Here is a 21,114-nt window from a genome sequence, read left to right as displayed (position 1 = left end):
ACTGAGCGCAGTTGCGTGAATCGGCCCCAGGGAACTTTCAATCAGAAAGAGGAAATACTGTACTGTACTTTTAAAACATCCATTAGAAACTGATATCAGAAAAGTGGATGCAGTATTCAGGGAATATTTAACCTAACATCCGGTCAGATTCCCATGTTCTCACAAAACATATATTACAAAATGTCATACAGACTTTCACAAAACATTTTTGTGGAATTTCCTTCCATTTTGGGATCCATAAAATTCTGTTGCAAAGAAAGAAAACTCATAGTTGGTATAATACAATACGTAAAGAGCCCCTGTCAACATTATTAACCCTATTAACCTATGCATACTGCCTGGTAAGGTTGATCATGCTGATTAAAACAATACCTTTCTTTTGTCAGCTGCAGAGATAGCTTTGTTTGTATTCATAGGCAAATGAGCACATCAGAGCACCAGGGAGCAGGGCTGAATCCTTGGAGCACTGCTTTAGTAACACCCCTGTGCTCTGCACACTACCCCTTCCTTTGGTTGACAGGGCTAGACATCAGCATGCTGAGAGCATAGCTGTGTCCTAGCATGTACATATCCTATACACTATTTACTATAACCTTACAAGGTTAAGAAGAGGTTTTCTAAGCTTAGAAAACTAATACATATTACGGGTTTATTCACAGGCACAATATACGATTATAAAGAAACCAGTAATATGTATTAGCTTTTTAAGTATAGAAAACTTCTTCTCAATGTGGTAAGGGTGTAGTCTGGAGGTAAGTGATCAGATTTGCATGTAGATGTCCCATGTTCAAATCCCAGGAGAAACTTCAAGATTTTTTTCCTCAGTTATTTTTTTTTCTTCCTCATTTAACCAATGATAAAAGGTTATAACCTTAATTAATATATAGAGAATAGAGGTTTTCTGTACTTAAAAAGCTAATACATATTACTGGTGTTTTTATAATCATATATTGTGGCTGTGAATAAACCAGGAAAATATATTAGCTTTCTAATCATAGACAATCTATATTCGTAATATAGAAAGACTATAGCTTTCTCCTGGAAGTTTAACCTGGGATATCTACATGCAAGGATGACCACTTACTTCCAGGCTATATCCTTATCATAATGAGAAGACTGGATTTCTATACTTCGAAAGCTAACACATATTACTGAGGTCTTCATAATCATATATTGAGCCTGCAAATAAACCAGTAATATGTATTAGCTTTCTAAGCATAGAAAACCTCTACTGTAAGTAGTGTATATGATCTGTACATGTAGGACACAGTTCTGCCCTCAGCATGCTGATGTCTAGCCATGTCAATCAAAAAGGGCAGTAGGGAGTGTGCAGAGCACAGGGGTGTTACAAAAGCAGTGCTCCAATGATTCAGCCCAGCCCTCTGGTGCTGTAATGTAACCATCTGCATATGAATACAAACACAGATACTTCTGCAGATGTTTAACATACAGACTAAAGAAAGGTATCGTTTTAATCAGCATGATCAAAACGATACCTGGAGGTAAGTGGTCCACTGTGGGGTCATGAAGATCTTTCCCAGGAGTTCCACCATCAAGATGACCAGTCACTGATCTCAGTTGTTATAGGTAATGCACTCCACACAGATCTTCTCCCAACCTTATTCTCAGAGGAAAGCAAAAGGAAGATCCAAGCAGTGAAGTATCATAAATCACTGCCTTCACATTCAGGCTTGCCCGACCCAGAGTTTTCACTATGCTTTATCTAGGGCATACAGTCCCTTATCTAAGACCATTGCTTTATACCCACCTCTTGCCCCCTATAATTTAATAACATAACTGTTAAAAATTAACCAAAAAGCAATCCTCACATACATCGTCTTAAAAACATAAGACAATATAATCATTTTAATATTCCCCTTAACTCAGCATAACCAGGATAAATGAACAAATCAGGAACTGGACTGGAAACACATTGAATTCTCTAACGTTTTAACAGATCCCTTCATGGGAATTCGAGGGGTGGAACTAGTTAAAAATAAATGCAGGTTTGGTGACCTTGTAAAAAATATCAATCAAAATAAGAAGTGCAATGGATTTATCGGTTGGATACTAAACAGCTGAAAGGGCTGAACATCGATTTTCATTTAAAACCTTGTTTGGTTTATTAAGTATGGGGGTCATTAATGGTGGCGTACAATCTAATCTATATTTCCTGTATGGGGGCTCCCTCTAGTCGGCGGCAGAGGAATTCACTATGAAAACTGCCTCTTTTTTTGGCGATGTCAGTTGTAAAAGTAAAGGGGATCCCAACCCTGATTGGTCAACTTGGTGACATAACTTTTTAATATTAAAAGACGTTATGTGGACTTTTTCCTGACGCAACTATTTTTTTTTTGTGTTTTAATTTTACACTCCCTGCCTATCAGGAGCCATAACTTTTTTATTTTTCCAATCCCTTAGCAGTATGAGGTCTTGTTTTTTGCAGGAAAAGTTCTACTTTCTAATAGCACAATGTAATGTTGCACACCAGGAAGTCGGAAAATGGAAAAAAACAAAACACAATTCCGCCACAGTTTTATGGGTTTTGTATTTACAGCGTTTCTTTTGTGGTAAAACTGACCTGTTATCTTCATTCTCTGGCTAAGTACGATTACAGCAATACCACATTTATAACATTTTTCTTGAGTTTTAATACTTAGAAAAAATATAAAAACTTTAGAAAAAAATATTTTTTATGTTCTGACCCCTATACATTTTTTTTATTTACATCTATGGAGCTCTGTGAGGGCTCATTTTCTGAGGGGGGATCTGTAGTAGTTTTATTTATACCATTTTGGGTGTGTATGACTTTTTGATCACTTTTTATTAATTTTTTGGGGGATGTGAAGGATGAGGCCTGGGGTTGATTTGAATTTTTATTACATTTTATTTTTACTTTTTTCACTTCCTGCAGGGCTTTTGAACATGTATAAAATTCTGCTGTCAGTCTTTCCCTAGGGAGCTCTGCCACCTGCAGACCTCCATAGGAACTACAGTTCTAATACCATGTGTTTCTTCAGAGAGACCCAGGGTATTAGGAACAACCAATGGCTCTGCTGATACTGTGGTTACATTTGAGGGGTTAAATTATGTGATCAGTTTCCTGGCGGCAATGGCACCTGCCCCGCCCTGGAGCGGACAACATCTTTAAAGTCCCAACATACATCGTGCATATACAGCAGATGTCGGGAAGGGGTTATAATGTTTTATAGATGACGTATGTAAAAAGTGAGGATTAAAGGCTATGGACACCTTTGTGACATAAAAATCAATAACCTCATATCTTACTGTAGTACAGCACATACTAAAATTGCACTTGTTAGTTTACTGGTATCAGCTTTCCTTCACATGACCTCAGAAATGCTCTTCTATGAGATTCACTTACTGTTCGGATGTCTCCTGAGCCTGTGTGGGTGTTCCTGTTTTCACATGCACCAGCACAGCTCCAAAGCCCCGCCCCCATATCCTGTTACACAGCACAGCTCTGCTCCACAGCCCCGCCCCCATATTCTGTTACACAGCACAGCTCTGCTCCACAGCCCTGCCCCAATATCCTGTTACACAGCACAGCTCTGCTCCACAGCCCCGCCCCCATATCCTGTTACACAGCACAGCTCTGCTCCACAGCCCCGCCCCCATATCCTGTTACACAGCACAGCTCTGCTCCACAGCCCCGCCCCCATATTCTGTTACACAGCACAGCTCTGCTCCACAGCCCCGCCCCAATATCCTGTTACACAGCACAGCTCTGCTCCACAGCCCCGCCCCAATATCCTGTTACACAGCACAGCTCTGCTCCACAGCCCCGCCCCCATATTCTGTTACACAGCACAGCTCTGCTCCACAGCCCCGCCCAAATATCCTGTTACACAGCACAGCTCTGCTCCACAGCCCCGCCCCAATATCGATGGGAGGAGTGGCGCGGTGTTTTAAATGAGCCGCCAACACACTCACACTGCAGCTGCCATAGGCAGGACGCCGGTGAGGATATCCGCATCACCTCTGTACACCACAATCATCCAACGTGGAACAGATAAGTTTAAACTATTGGCGACTCAGTGCTTCTGACTTAACGCTGCCAAGCGCTTGGGGCACAGCTCCTTGAACAGTAGGAATTATTTATTGGCATTATCTGACCATAATATCTGCTTCAATGTTGGAGAGTATGCCAAATGATTTTCTGTGCATTGAATGAAGACGTTACCGGGCGGAGTAGACAGTACTGGCTCGGATTACAATAGCACTGTGCTTTCTTGACATATCATATTTGGAATCAGATATCTTGTGGTCATAAGAAAGTGGATCTGGGCTGATCTTATCATTTCACCCTGGACGGCAATATGGGTGTGTCGATTGGCGACACCTGACTTTTTGACCGGCTATCTTGAGGTCATATATGTTTAACATAATTTAGTCCCCTGAGGAATTGGTAGTAACCAAGGAAACGCGTCGGGACATCTCTAATTACCAGCAAAAGGGACATAACCAGGTCCCCAGTGTATTGGGCGACACTAGTGCTGTATTATCATATCTTGATTTTTCAGGCAGAAGCACTGTGTAGCCAAATTCCATATACTTTTGCTAGCTGTGTTTGGACTACCATTAGTATCAGGAGTGATTGGACCTGTTCACACCTGCCAGACGAAGCTGGGCAGTCTAAAAATAGGAAGGGAGACTCTAAGGCTTGTTAGTTAGAGACAGACCTAGGGACACCTAGGGCATGAGACCCAGCACTGTGTCCTTCCGTCTGTTTTTCCTCTCACTCTATCTATATTGATGTCCCTTCCTCACCTTTAGATATACTGCTATTTAACATACCTATGCAGTTTTTAGTTGTAATCAATGCAACATCTTTTGTAAACTTTATGGGCCTATTATTTTATATATAAACATTAAATGTTAAGTTTTATTACAAGCTACCCACTATATGTGAATTGTTATTGGATTAAAGGGTTTAGCTCATTATTGATATCAATAGCCTGACTGTCTTTACGTGGTTGTGTTCAACTACTTACATACAGGCTACTTGTATGCTACAGCCTGTAATCAGCAGATCTATTGATCACTTTCCATTGTGTAAAAAGTCCATTATTTGTAGACACAATAGATATTTCTGCTGATAACGTTAGTGCAGCGATCTACAGTCAGAACCATGGTATTATAAGCAGGATATAGATCTCATTACTGACAGCTCTCACTACATGCACTCTGTTCTGAATACAATGTGTGTGGGCAGTCCGCACACAGATTAGGCTACTCTCACACTCGCGTTTGGTGCGGATCTGTCAAGGTACTACTTTGCCCAGATTGTAGGCTGTAAGCCCAGGAGAGGCATGTTAGAGTAGGAGGAGAGGCATGTTAGAGTAGGAGGAGAGGCATGTTAGAGTAGGACCCATCTGATTAGAAGCTACCTTGTCGACTGGTAGATGGGCTTGAAATATTTTTGATCAATTATATTCGCAAAGAGCTTCTAGCTGCATTTGCAGTAAGTATGACCACCAAGCATTTATTCTTTCAGTGTTTGCTTATATCTTTGTGCAATTGACTAGCAGAGTGCTGTTACCTGTAGTTCTACTAATCCAAATGGATCTGCATAGACGGATCCGTTCAGATAATACAAACGTCTGCATCCGTTCAGAACGGATCCGTTTGTATTATCTTTAACATAGCCAAAACGTATCTGTCTAGGACACCATTAAAGGGTCAATGGGGGACGGATCCGTTTTCTATTGTGCCATATTGTGTCAGTAAAAACGGACCCGTCTCCATTGACTTACATTGTGTGTCAGGACGGATCCGTTTTGCTCAGTTTCGTCAGCAGCGTTTTGGTGTCCGCCTCCAAAGCTGAATGGAGGCGCAACGGAGCCAAACTGATGCATTCTGAGCGGATCCTTATCCATTCAGAAGGCATTACGGCAAAACGTATCCGTTTTGGACCGCTTGTGAGATCCCTGAACAGATCTCACAAACGGAAACCAAAGCACGAGTGTGAAAGTAGCCTTAGTTGCCCATAGCTACCAATCAGATTCCACCTTTCATTTTCTAGTGGAGCTGTGAAAAATTAAAGGTGGAATCTGAAGCCACTTCTACTTTACACCAGTTTGATAAATGACAGAGAGAGAAAAACTACAGCACTGTCAAACACTTTCCTCACCCCTGTGGTCGCAATGTTTTCAGCTCATTCACAGAGCCTTTTTCAAGCTATGAGCTGAAACGTTGCGACTAGGGGTGAGCGAATTTGTGTTTTCAAGTTCGGCGTACAAGGTTTGGGTTATCTAAGAATTCTGTTATGGATTCTGCTACCGTGGACCATAACTTATAGACCGTTGTAGTGGAATCCATAACGGAATTCTTAGATAACCCGAACCTTGTACGCCAAACTTGAAAACACAAGTTCGCTCATCCCTAGTTGCGACCACAGGGCTGAATAAAGGGTTTTTCTTTTCACTCATTTTTTGTGAGACTGCTGCCATTTTTTTCTTATTCTTATACGGTCCTGGATTTGTTGCCGGATCCATTGGCCTGCACCTCCATATTTACATTTGGCCTGCTGTGCTGCCATGGTCATAAATAAATATTATATAAAGCTGAGTGTATGTATGTATGTCCACTAAAGGAATCCGCACAGTCGCATTTACAATCACGAAATTTGGCACACAGGTATATCAGGTGTCCGTGAAGGTTTTAGACTGGGTCTCAGCTGTCTAGGAGATATTCCCAAAAAATGCTAATATGGCACATCACATGACCTGCATTAGCCAATAGAAGCCTGCAGGTCTTTTCTCCTCATATCCCAACTGCCACACACACAGTCACATGACCCTTATCAGCCAATAGGAGCTCGCAGGCCCTTAGTCTCCACATACACACAGTTTTACATCAGGTTTCTATAACAACCCAGCCATTTTTCTTCACTGCTGTAGGTCAGCTTTAAAGGGGCAGGGCGCTGTGGATGACACTGTTAAGGGAGCGGAGTGCTGTGGAGGTCACAGTTAAAGGGGCAGGCTGCTGTGGAGGTCACAGTTAAGGGGACAGTCCACTATGTAGGTGAGTGGTAAGGGGCAGATTGCCGTAGAGGCCACTGTTAAGGGGGCGGTATGGTGTGGAAATCACTGTTGTTAAGGAGATGGGGTACTGTGGAGGTCACTGTTAAAGGGGTGGGCCGCTGTGGAGGTCTCTGTTAAGGGAGCAGGGAATGGTGGAGGTCACAGTTCAGGGGACGGTCCGTTAAGGAGGTCAGTGTTAAGGGGCCGGGTGTTGTGGAGGTCACATTTTAAGGGAAGGACGCTCTGTGGTGGTCACTGTTAAGGGGGCGGGTTATGGTGGAAATCACTGTTTAAGAGACGGGGTGTAGAGGTCACTGTTAAGGGGGGGGGCCCATGTGGAGGTCACTGTCAAGGGGGTGGGGTGGTGTGGAACTAACTGTTAAAGGGGCGGGCTGCTGTGAAGGTCAAAGTTAAGGGGGTCTGCAGCTGTGGAGGTCCCAGTTCTGGCACCGTTTTTAGTCTACGTTTTTTAGAATGTTCACCTGACAGGGTAGATCATGTGATATTTTAATAGAACAGGTCGTTACGGACGCGGCGATACCTAATATGTCTTTTTTTATTTATTTTGGTTTTACACAATAAAATTATTTTTAAAAAAATCATGTTTTTGTGTCTCCATTTTCTGAAAGTCGTCTTTTTTATATTTTTTGGGCGATTGTTGTAGGTTGGGGCTAATTTTTTGCAGAATGAAGTGACAGTTTGATCGGTGCTAACTTTGGGTACATATGACTCTTTTGATAACTTTTTATACGATTTTTTGGGAAGTGAGGTGGGCGAAGGGGGGGTGACTTGCACCGCTCGCCGCCCGGCCATCTTGAACTGGGAGGGGGGGGTTTATGGGTTTATGTATCCACCCTTGACAGGGGGGTGTCGGGCGAGAGGGATGCAGGACCGCTGCTGGCCATCCTGAAAGGGGGGGGGAGGGTTTGACGGGTTTGACTTGCACCACTGCGCCAGCCATCCAGTTCTCCAGTTCGGGGGGTGGGGGGGGGGGGGGCACAGACGGCCATCCTGAACAGGGGGGGATGGGGTTAGGGGCATGTTCCTCACATTAACCATTCAAGCATCTGGCCGCTGCCACAGCAGTGCAGCGGCCTGATGGTTAGCCCCTTCCAGACAGGGGTCCCCAAGGACCGCAGCATGGGAGGGGTTAAACGCGGTTTCAAGTAGAGTGTCAGCTGTATGTTCTCTGTAAAGTCACAGAGTGCAACCTGCTGTGCATAGGAAGCACCGCAGGCTGTAGAACATAAACAAAAAAAGAAAAATAAACACAAAAATTATAGATAGGAAGAGGCTGGTTTAAACCAATGATCTTAGACAATGGACTGTATGTCCATGATGAAGCAGAGAAAAACACTGGGTCTGGAAAGCCTGAATGTAAAGGCATTGATTTACGATATCCGCTATTGTGAATAAACCTTGCAGTTTGGGTGTTACCGTACTTCACTATTTAGATCTTCCTTCTGTTCTCCTCTGAGAATAAGGCCAGGAGAAGATCTGTGTGGAGTGCGTTACCTAGAACTCAGACCAGTGACTGATTAGGTCAATGGTGGAACTGCACACCATAGTGGGTGGTGGTGAAACTCCTCTGTACAGTGTTCATTTTAGGACATGGTCAGATATCATAGTCAAGTATCAGAATAATGCCAGTGTGACACCTGACCCTGACTTTGATATTTGACTCTGACATGTGAGTTTGACTTATCATATTCATAGGTCAGGGTCAAAGTGAGAATGAGTTATAGATATACTGTGTATTTGAATGCTAAATCACACAACCAAAGAAAGTCTATAGCTGAGCTTATAGCTCTGTGTCTGAAATGCTATAAGATGACATATCACAGTATTATATGAGCGCATAGCTCAGTGGTTAGGTTGCTGGTTTGTACGACAAGTTAATGTTTTTAAACATTAGATAAGAGACAAATTTAAGTGATGTGTGACCCTGATGTCTGACTCTTCTCACTAGTCAGCGTCACAATGGCTTTTAGCTTCATTGTACTTTTAATATTAATATTCAATCACATAGATGAAGAAAATCCTTCATGCTGCTGTCTGAACCTATAGTTCAGTGGTTTAGACGCTTGCCTCACATGCAGTGGTCTTGGGTTCAAAACCCCTATCAGTCTTTAAAAAATATTAACATTTTATTGAGCCCTAGAAAAGAGACAAATTCAAGTGATGTGTGACCCTGATCTCTGACTCTTCTCTTCTCACTAGTCAGCGTCGCAATGACTTTTAGCTTCATTGACGCTGACTCTGACTAGTGAGAAGAGAAGAGTCAGAGATCAGGGTCACACATCACTTGAATTTGTCTCTTTTCTAGGGCTCAATGAAATGTTAATATTTTTTAAAGACTGATAGGGGTTTTGAACTCAAGAACACTGCATGTGAGGCAAGCGTCTAAAATCACTGAGTACAAACCAGCAACCTAACCACTGAGCTATGCGCTCATATCATACTGTGATATGTCAGCATATAGCATTTCTGACACAGAGCTATAAACTCAGCTATAGATAAATTTGGTGCAGGTCTAGACAGCCTAAGTTTACTGCAGCTATAGTATTAGTAAAATCTTTCCCACAGCATTAAAAGGGATTTCTGGTGCGGACATCATTATCAGATTAGTGGGGGTCAGATCAGTGTTTCGGGCAAACACTGGTACCAGAAACTATACAGTGGATGACAGCGCCATCCACTGTGTAGTGGCTGTTCCAGGTACTGCAGTTCAGCTTCCATTCAAGTGAATGGGAGCGGAGCTGCGATATGCTGGTGCGTAAAAACTACATAGTGGATCAAGCCTTCTGCTTCCTGCTCCATCCACTGAATACTTTCCAGCCCCAGTGGCTAGCCAAGTCTGCTGATCTGGGTCAGGGTGTAGGGTGTCGGACCACCATCGATCTGACATTAATCAGAGAATAGGTCATCAATATTTAAGTCCCAGAAACCCCCTTTAAAACAAGCCTGCCATGCCTATATGCACATAAAGATAGATCTGTCAGTCAGGCTAAGCCAGGTGGAAAGAAGAAGATGGAGGAGAGCTGCGCAGAGGACACTGCTCCCACTGAACAGCTCCTTTTAAAACTATAGGGGAGATTTATCAAAACTGGTGTAGAACTGGCTTAGTTGCCCATAGCAACCGGATTCCACCTTTCATTTTTCAGCGCTCCTTTGCAAAATGAAAAGTGGACACAAATTTTTATAAATATCCCCTATGTTCTTTTTAATGATGGAGCCGGTCAGTATTTCATGCTGTTCGTGGTTCAGGTATCATGGCATTCCTGACAGGTTCCCATTAAAGTGTTTTTTCTCGTCCAAGACATAGATGGCATACAACTAGGACCTAAACCTGTCTCCAGAACAAGTGATGGAGAGCGCACTGCGCAAGTGCTGCCACCCTCCACTCTTCTCTATTGCAGTTCCGAAAATAGCAGCGCGCTAGCTTGGCTACTGTCCGCAGTCCCATAGAGGTGAATAGAGAGACGCGCACATGTTCGGCTATTTTCAGAAATCCCATAGCAGTGAATGGAGAGCAACCGCGCATGAGCATTGTGCTCTCCTTCACTTTGAGAGCCCCGTTCTGGATATAAGAGCAGGTCCCAGAGATGGAGCCCGCACCTATCTGACTTTGATGGCATATCCTCATGATATGTCATCAAAGTCTGAGATGGACCAACCCCTTTAAGATCTTTGATCACTAAAGGGCTGGAATTTGAACTCACCTTGGTCAATATCATGCAGTCCGGTCACCTGGTAAGACTGTCTACCTTTTCTTCTAATTTGCAACCACACTGGAGACATGAGGGTGAACTTCGATGCAAATGTCTTCGCGACATCATATCCGTGGCCATTCCACTGTGGGAAGAAGAATAAGTCATAAATGGACAAGAATTGGAAACTGAATTATTTGTATCTCATACACTTACATGTATATGCTTTTGGAAAGGGCCTTCGTCGTGGCCAAACAAGTATACATTAGAACATGTGGGACAAAGCAGGGTTGTTATACCGGGGGGCACGCTCCTTCATCCGGTTGTGTAGTGATGTCAGGGGTCTCTCCTTGTATTTACTTTGGCAGGATTTTGTTTACTGGTTTGTGTCTCCTGATTTAGTGCGTTTTTTGTCTCTCCTGGTCTGATTTGGCTTGTCTGTTTCAGTTCATTACTTTTTTCCCCATTGTAATTTCCCATATAGATCCCAGCACTTAATCAGGGAGGGACTGTCGACCAGTTGTGGGCCGTCAACTAGGACGGATCGCGCAAGTAGATAGGGACAGAGGATGGGGTAGCTCGGCATCTTACTGGATCATGTCAGTAAATGTAGCCTTACACCTACCCAATGCTTACTTAGAGGGAGGATTCCTATTTGCAGAACTAGATGTTCATGTTCGGAGTCAGCAGGTTGGTGGTTTGGTCTGATCTGTTAAGGTAAACTAACTATCCCTGTGCTAGTCAGAAGGTCTACCCATGGTTTGCTCGTAGCACCAAGCCTTCTGCACCCATAATATTTGGAGGGTACTATGTCTCCTTATGGAGACTGCCTTAAATCGGAGACTTATAGGCCATACATGCTCCTCTGGAATTCTTGGAAGAAGGGATGCGAATGAGCTTTCAGCAAGCTCTGCCTCTTATGCCCCCGGGGAGAGCTCATTTGCAATCTGTCACGGCTGAGGATGGGGGAAATCCTCAGCCGTGCGCTGCCATGTGCTGTAGGCCTACTCGGCCAGGAGAACAGGATAGGGAGCAGGTCACCTCCTACAGCGTCGCTACCCTGACCCTAACTCCTAACTACATGGGCCGACCTTAAAGGTAGGAGGACCCATGTGCAGGAACCTCGGATCCCTAACTCACCCTCCGTCCGGTCCCTGCGCTAGGAGTCAGGGTAAGACGACCTACTCCTCCTAGGCATGGAGGAGCAGGAGTCTCAATGGCCAAGCTGTTGGGAAAAGGGGAACTCATACAACCTTACGGGAATGACAGGCGAACTATTAGTTCCACCAACCTGTCACAGCCTTGCTGACTGGATCCCTGCGCAAACAGGAATCCAGAACCGTAAGCTGCACCAAACACATAGAAAGGTCCCAACAGAACATAACATACAACATCAACACACAGCAGACATAAACATAAGGACAATATCTTTATGACCACAGGGGTGGCTCTCACTGGCAGATAGTAACACAGGAGGCTGCTCCAGCAAGCATGGCTGAAACAACCCCCAGAGCCATCCTAACAGTGAGGCTATATAGGCCAGGAAGCCACACCCCACAGTCGGACACACCCAGTGACACACACACACACACACTGGGAAGGAAGTTAACCCTTCCAACACCCGGGAAGGGGAAACACAAGATTAAAGGGAAAGTGTCCAACAGTAGCAACCCACTGTGGTTGTTGCCGCTGGCCACGACATGGGTGGCAACTGTGTCCTGGGGAATAGCCACTGCCCTCACCTGTGATTGACAACAAAACAAAACCGCTGACAATCGCATGCGGTTGAAGAGTCACGGTCATAGCCATGGCCGTGACACATTCATAATATAATAGGTTTCAGCCAACTCAGGAAAAAATGCCAATATATGATGGACCTTCAAAGGCTGGCATTACCAGCTAACTTTGCTGAGACCAGCTGTCACACAGAGTCAATGCACTGATCCGAACCGCATGTCATAATGGGAGACCCTAAAATGTATGAATTTACAGCCAAAACTGAACCTTCTAATAGGATTAGCTACATTGGTTGCCCAAAACTCGTGATGTGACGTTATATGTCCAGTCCAGCAACCACAATTAGCCCTAAAAAAAGCCCTAAAGTACCCTGCTCATTATTAGTCTTCTGTGGCACACGTAAGATGTGTCTCTCTCGGTCACCAGCCAATAACTAAACCGCCATTCGCAGCACTGTGTATTTGCTAATACCTGTCATTACTGAGGACACGTCTTGGTGTGATACTTACATGTTATTCTTCACCTGTATTTGACACTACAATTTTCTTGCTTTCAGCACATTGCAGCACAATGCCTGTAATTACTGGGCGTGGAACAAAAGCGACATCTTGTGGACATTCCTAGAAGTGCACCATCAAAGAGCAGTACTGTACCCGTTAGGTTGTGTTCACAGGATACTGGTGGGTGTTTTTTGTTTTTTTTTATTCCATAATTTGAGCATCTTATCATGGGCCAAATACTAAGAAATAGCTTTGAAAAGAAACATGTAAACCACTGTCTGCAAAGCCCTGGCTAAGGACTCGTGCACACGGCCGTACCAGCCACTTGTGAGTATGACTTCTTTTGCTCACTCACATACAATATTGGCACAATGAGATAAAATGAACACACAAGTCTGCAAGTTAGAAAGAGGGGACCCTGAGGCCACTGCCACCAATGAATATAATACTGGGGGGGGAAGGGCACTGCCACCAATGAATATAATACTGGGGGGGCACTGCCACCAGTGGATATAATACTGGGGTGGTGAGGGGGGGCACTGCGCCAACAGTGAATATAATTTACCCCTAAATACAAATGTAGGCTGCGGGTGCCGGCCGTATCACATACCTGGCCTCAATGACAGGGATCCTGCCAAACCGCGTCAATTAACCCCTCTCTGAGGGGTTAATTTACGGGGTTCGCGGGATTGCGTGCCGTGTTATTGAGGCCAGGTATGTGATACGGCTGGCACCCGCAGCCTACATTTGTATTTGAGGGTTAATTATATTCATTGGTGGCACAGTGGCCACAGTCCCTCCCCTCCTCCTCAGTACTATTCTCTCATTGGTGGTAGCGGCAGCCACGTCACAGTGGGGAGGGAAGGACTGCCTCCTTCTCCACTGTGCCGGCCCAGGAGAACATGATGCGCGCTGAGAGCGGCAGTAGAGCAGCCTAGTATCAGAAAATAGCAATTCCTGGTATCGGATCGATACGGGTCTAAAAGTATTGATTGGGTATCGATAGTTCGATACTCGATACTGTGTCATGGGGCACAGCCAGTAGATCCTCCCTCACAGATGGGCTAATTTCACAGGAGCGTGTTTGGTCTGGGAAACGGTCACTTTTCGTGTGATGACTGCATTTCTCAGACACTACACCTCTGACCCAAACTCGCAGCATCATGATGATCTATGGTGCTGTGAGTTCTGGTCAGAGGAGCAATATTCCATTCAGGACATGCAGCCATCACACCACAGTGTGTTTCCCAGAATGACCACGCTCGTGTGAAATTAGCCTGTGCTTGAATATATTGAAAAGAAGTTTGAAAACCAGTTAAAGGGGTTGGCCACTTTCTGGATACTGTTGATCAATATGTATATAAGATAATTATATGGCACTTACTAATGTAGCCTCTGTTGATATTGTGTGCTACTTTCTATATATCATAAGGTTTGCCGCTTTGTTGGCCAAGTTGTTTGTGCTGTCCACATGGAGGTCTTGTCCATAAGATGGCCGCATATAAATTAGGCTGAGTTCACACTTCAGTTATTTGGTCTGTTATTTCCATCAGTTATTGTCAGCCAAAACCAGTAGTGAAGCCTTCAGAGATAAGGTATAATGTAAAGATCTGCACCTGTTCTGTGTTTTTGACCCACATCTGGTTTTGGCTGACCAAATAACTGAAGTGTGAACTCAGCCTTAGGCCTCATGCACACGGCTGTTGGGCGGCCGCAGCCGTATTGTGGCCCGCAAAAGGCGGGTCAGCAATCCACGGCCGCGTGCACCATGCATCGCAGATGCGGACCCATTCACTTGAATGGGTCGGCAATTCCAGAGATGCGGAACGGAGTCACGGAATTGAACACCGGAAGCACTACAGAGTGCTGCTGTGGTGTTTCTTTCCGTGGTTCTGCACCGCAAAAAAATATGACATGTGTATGGATGTAAAAAAATACTGATCCCCTAGGGGACAGAGGGGGTAAAACTTAAGTTTTACCCCCTCTGTCCCCTAGGGGATCAGTATTTTTGTATTTGCATTTCTGGAGAAATTGGCTGAGCCCTATTATTTGTACGCTCGCCCTCTGGTTGTTCATGTGTATGGAAGCTTGAATAATGTAATAGGTTGTTATGATTGGTCGGTTTTCTGTATAAATCTGTGGAGAGAGTCCCCGTCGGTTCTTTTGTCACCATGGTATCCAGGAAGTTAATGCAATTAAAGGGAGTCTGTCACCACAATTTGCCCTTATAGACCACTTACATAGCACTGTAGCATAACTATAGATCAGTCAAATGGTACCTTTGTCTTTTTGTCTGGATGTTCACCAGGGGCAAAAACAGAGTTTTATTCATATGTAAATGAGGGCTCGCAAGTGCCCAGGGGCGGCGTTCGGGCTGTAAGTGCCCAGGGGCGGCGTTCGGGCTGTAAGTGCCCAGGGGCGGCGTTCGGGCTGTAAGTGCCCAGGGGCCGCGTTCGGGCTGTAAGTGCCCAGGGGCCGCGTTCGGGCTGTAAGTGCCCAGGGGCCGCGTTCGGGCTGTAAGTGCCCAGGGGCCGCGTTCGGGCTGTAAGTGCCCAGGGGCCGCGTTCGGGCTGTAAGTGCCCAGGGGCCGCGTTCGGGCTGTAAGTGCCCAGGCCGCTCTGCCTTCTTCTCACATAACCCCTCCCCAGCCTGTTGCTTGGCCCGCCCTGTAAGCCTCTTACGTCATCCAGTGTACTGGCAGATATCCCGCCGACGCATGCGCACTGTGATGACCATTGTGGGCAGCAGCATCATTCCATGCAGTGCACATGCGCGGGCGGGATATCTGCCAGTACACTGGATGACATAAGAGGCTTACAGGGCGGGCCAAGCAACAGGCTGGGGAGGGGTTATGTGAGAAGAAGGCAGAGCGGCCTGGGCACTTACAGCCCGAACGCCGCCCCTGGGCACTTACAGCCCAGACGCCGCCCCTGGGCACTTACAGCCCAGACGCCGCCCCTGGGCACTTACAGCCCAGACGCCGCCCCTGGGCACTTACAGCCCAGACGCCGCCCCTGGGCACTTACAGCCCAGACGCCGCCCCTGGGCACTTACAGCCCAGACGCCGCCCCTGGGCACTTACAGCCCAAACGCCGCCCCTGGGCACTTACAGCCCAAACGCCGCCCCTGGGCACTTACAGCCCAAACGCCGCCCCTGGGCACTTACAGCCCAAACGCCGCCCCTGGGCACTTACAGCCCAAACGCCGCCCCTGGGCACTTACAGCCCAAACGCCGCCCCTGGGCACTTACAGCCCAAACGCCGCCCCTGGGCACTTACAGCCCAAACGCCGCCCCTGGGCACTTACAGCCCAAACGCCGCCCCTGGGCACTTACAGCCCAAACGCCGCCCCTGGGCACTTACAGCCCAAACGCCGCCCCTGGGCACTTACAGCCCAAACGCCGCCCCTGGGCACTTACAGCCCAAACGCCGCCCCTGGGCACTTACAGCCCAAACGCCGCCCCTGGGCACTTACAGCCCAAACGCCGCCCCTGGGCACTTACAGCCCAAACGCCGCCCCTGGGCACTTACAGCCCAAACGCCGCCCCTGGGCACTTACAGCCCAAACGCCGCCCCTGGGCACTTACAGCCCAAACGCCGCCCCTGGGCACTTACAGCCCAAACGCCGCCCCTGGGCACTTACAGCCCAAACGCCGCCCCTGGGCACTTACAGCCCAAACGCCGCCCCTGGGCACTTACAGCCCAAACGCCGCCCCTGGGCACTTACAGCCCAAACGCCGCCCCTGGGCACTTACAGCCCAAACGCCGCCCCTGGGCACTTACAGCCCGAACGCCGCCCCTGGGCACTTACAGCCCGAACGCCGCCCCTGGGCACTTACAGCCCGAACGCCGCCCCTGGGCACTTACAGCCCGAACGCCGCCCCTGGGCACTTACAGCCCGAACGCCGCCCCTGGGCACTTACAGCCCGAACGCCGCCCCTGGGCACTTACAGCCCGAACGCCGCCCCTGGGCACTTACAGCCCGAACGCCGCCCCTGGGCACTTACAGCCCGAACGCCGCCCCTGGGCACTTACAGCCCGAACGCCGCCCCTGGGCACTTACAGCCCGAACGCCGCCCCTGGGCACTTACAGCCCGAACGCCGCCCCTGGGCACTTACAGCCCGAACGCCGCCCCTGGGCACTTACAGCCTGAACGCCGCCCCTGGGCACTTGCGAGCCCTCATTTACATATGAATACAACTCAGTTTTTGCCCCTGGTGAACATCCAGACAAAAAGACAAAGGTACCATTTGACTGATCTATAGTTATGCTACAGTGCTATGTAAGTGGTCTATAAGGGCAAATTGTGGTGACAGACTCCCTTTAACGTCGTGGTGAATGGTAAACTGTAATTCGGAGTAGATAGAATTCAAGAATGTGTGGAACTCCATCGATGTGGACTCCATTCAAAAATCTCTCCCATTGCCCCAGTTTAAACGCATACAACGTATAGTCAAATCAGAACCCCTACGACAACAGAGAATTTCTGAAATGAAAAACCGATTCTTAGAAAGAGAATACCCACAGCGTCTCCTTTATTTCTCAGGGAAACCCAAAATTCCCAAACCGACTCAGAAAACTGTACGCATCCCCTTCGTACACACTTTCCATCCGAGTATCAATAAGATAGTTAACAGTATCAGAAACCATTGTCCCATTCTACAGAAAGCTTACCCCCAGGTTGCTGAATTTAAAAACCCAATATTGGCCTCTACACGTTGCCCACAAAACCTACATGACCTACTAGTCAAAGCCGATATTGGGTCCGCTGTTAAGGTCCCTGGACAAGCTTTTCTAGCACACAGAGGACAGGAACACACCCGTGCATATACCGTTCTAATGTCCAAAAGGGCACACACTTACCACCCACAATCTGGTAAAAGCTTTCCAATCAGAGGTTTCTTTCTTCACTTGTGATTCCACCTTTGTGGTCTACCTACTCAAATGTCCATGTGGGAGAGTATATGTTGGTGAAACGACACAAAAAGTACGTGACCGCATTTGTCAACACAAATCAAGCATCAGACAGAAGAACTTATTACTACCGGTTCCCCTACATTTTGACCCTAATCTCGCACAGTTAAAATCTCAGGTTATAGAACATCTAGCACCGTGTAGAAGAGGGGGCGATTGGATCAAATTATTAAAAATGAGAGAGAGGAGTACTGGATACATAAACTTGACAGTTTAGAACCCAAGGGGTTAAACAGAGTACAAAATACAAGACCAAATCTGACCTCTGATGATCTCTCTCTTCTGTATTAATCTGTAAACATTGATGGTTTCTTATGGACATGGAATAATCCTTCTTTCCCCCCTTTCAGATCAACTGATTAGTATCCTGGTGCCCTCTGGAGTACCCTTCTTTCTGCCATCCTCCTCCTATTCACCACCCTCACACTTCCCTCCTGTCTTTCTGTTACTCCTTCCATTTTATTACCAGCATTTCTCTTTTTCTTTATCCATATTCAACCAGTATTTCTCCTTCCACTTCTTTCCCCTCCTTATTTCCTTTCATTTCTCCTTTTATTCTTATCATTTCTCATTTCTTTCTTTCTCCATCTTCCCTCTTATTCCACCCTATTCCTACTAACCCATGCATCTGTCTTGTCCTTTCTTCCTGCGCTTACTCGGTTTCTCTACAAAGGAGCGCTCCAGCCTCTGCTTGTTTCAAAATGAGGCTTGAAACGCTCTGATCCCACTTGCGCAACGCACACTGTCGGTGTCACGGTCATATTGTTGTTTGACCGTGACGCAGACTCGTTGCTGGTAGAGATGAGCGAACTTCTGTTTTAAGTTCGGCGTCTAAAGTTCGGCTTCCGGTTAGCGGAGGATCCCGATATGGATTCCGAATTCCGTTGTGGTCCGTGGTAGCGGAATCAATAATGGTCATTATTGATTCCGCTACCACGGACCACAACGGAATTCGGAATCCATATCGGGATCCTCCGCTAACCGGAAGCCGAACTTTAGACGCCGAACTTAAAACAGAAGTTCGCTCATCTCTAGTTGCTGGTGGCAACGTGTAGTTTTTGGTTTGCACGTGCAATTCCCCTTTAAGGTGTGCCTCCCTGCTGTTTGGTGTGCTAGGGGTTAATCATCTAGCTAGTGGGGATTATGGTGTGTCCTGGGTGTGGCCGCAAACTTGATATACTGTATATACCTGTGGCTTGCAGGCTGGGGGCAGTTGTTCTACAGCCTAGTCTGGTGATGGAGCTCTGCTCCTCACCTGGGCGATTCTGCCCAGTCCTTGAGGGCCACCTTATTGGACATAAATGGTCTTTCCTTATGTCTGCTTCTGGTTCCCTACCTCACTTGTTATTTGTTAGGTGTGGGTTTATGTTCAGGGTGTGTTGTACGTCTTCATGGTTGTCACATGTCTGGGCTGTTGTCGGTGTTTGTCCCTACATGTATGTTGGACATTTGCCCTGTATGTTGAAGCCTGTATGCAGCGCTGCCATGCACTGTGTGAGCATAGGGGGCGCTGGCAGAGTTGGCATGCTGGATTCCTGTGTGGGTTGTTTGTACTGTGACCTGCTGTGTGTTCGGGCTCCTGTACTGATGCACGGGTTCCAGTTGTGGAGGCTTCGGCAGGTAAGTGAGTTGTCTTGTTGTTCTTACCTGCTGATCCTCTTGCTGTGTACGGTCTCTCCTTTTCCCTTTGTTGCTAGGACTGGGGAGACTCTGGTTCATCCGTGTCTTGGATGAACCAGGTTGTCTCTTGTCCCTGTCTCCTAACCTCAGGGATTTCAGGATTCAGAGTTTCCAGCGTATGGGCCCTCCTACCTTATGGGTCGGCTCATACAGTTAGGGCTCATGCACACGACAGTATGGCTTTTTCAGTGTTTTGCGGTCAGTTTTTTATGGATCAATTGTTCCGTTTTTTGTTTCCGTTGTGTTTCCGTTTTTCCGTATGCCATATACAGTAATTACATAGAAAAAATTGGGCTGGGCGTAACATTTTCAATAGATGGTTTAGCAAAAACAGAACGGATACGGAAGACATACGGATGCATTTCCGTATGTGTTAGTTTTTTTTTGCGGACCCATTGACTTGAATGGAGCCAAGCACCGTGATTTGCGGACAAGAATAGGACATGTTCTATCTTTTCACGGTACAGAAATACTGAAACGAAAATGCACACGGAGACACTTCAGTATTTTTTGCTGAACCATTGAAATGAATGGTTCAGTATATGTTCCGCATACTGAACTCAAAAAACGTCCAGTATACTGAACGCAAAATACTGTCGTGTGCATGAGCCCTTAGGAGAACAGGGCCAGATTTAGGGATGCTTTAGGAGGTGACCTGCTCCCTTATTCTGGCGTACTGGCCTAGCAGCTACCCTTTATCTCTTTTCATTGTACGGCGGGGGAAACCCCACTCCCCACCGTGACAGTCGGCCGGCGCGCTGCCTCAAATAGGGCGCGCTTCCCTGCGTCCGCCATGCGCTTTCCCTACAGTGCGATTGCACCTTTCCCGCTGCGCACGTCCTTCCACCTTCCTCCAGCGGCACCAGGTAATTTAATTTCCCAGAATGGTCTCCTTACTTCGGTCCTTCTACAATGTAACATGGGTCTTTTGATCCTATTAACTCTTTCACTAAGGGAGCACATTGAACTAACTATACATTCAGGTGGATGTATACAACTGCTTGTATATCAACATACCTCTACCGGTTGCCACTACAGGAGCTTACCTATAGGCTCCATTAACTCTGTATAGTATACATATTGCATATATTACCATATATATATATAAAATCACATGAGATTGATATGAGATGTTATTTTATGTAAGATACGGACTGTTATTTTCCTTAACGTGTATATGGATCCCCATTCTTTGGACTCCACCTGACTTGAACCACGGGACCCACACACTTCTGGACCAAAGCTTTGCAATATTTATATCACTGTATTATTGCATTTTGTCACTAACACTGTACATATACCACCACTGCCCTGGTATATTCCTTTTATTCAGGTCTACTTCATGTTTTGTTTTTCTGCTGTAGTTTGAAAAAGGCGGTATGTGGCCGAAACGTCACACTTGACCTGTTCAGCCGCGTTCCTTAATAAAAACTCAACAAGTTTACCACTTCATTGCTGGAGTTTTTT

At 46.4% G+C, this 21,114-nt stretch overlaps 1 protein-coding gene across 1 annotated transcript in view; it reads right to left on the bottom strand.

Moving 5' to 3' along the window:
• The window catches only part of CHID1 (chitinase domain containing 1), a 504,441-nt gene that overhangs the window by 458,889 nt on the left and 24,438 nt on the right, over positions 1-21,114 (bottom strand). Inside the window, exon 4 of the mRNA XM_040410433.1 lies at positions 10,769-10,901. Coding sequence (XP_040266367.1) covers positions 10,769-10,901 — 133 coding nt within the window. The remainder of the gene's footprint in view (positions 1-10,768; positions 10,902-21,114) is intronic.

This window comes from Bufo bufo, chromosome 10 (genome assembly GCF_905171765.1).
Source record: "Bufo bufo chromosome 10, aBufBuf1.1, whole genome shotgun sequence".
Lineage (NCBI taxonomy): Eukaryota > Metazoa > Chordata > Amphibia > Anura > Bufonidae > Bufo > Bufo bufo.
The sequence above is the reverse complement of the archived record's forward strand: the minus strand, read 5'-3'. Positions and strand labels throughout refer to the sequence as shown.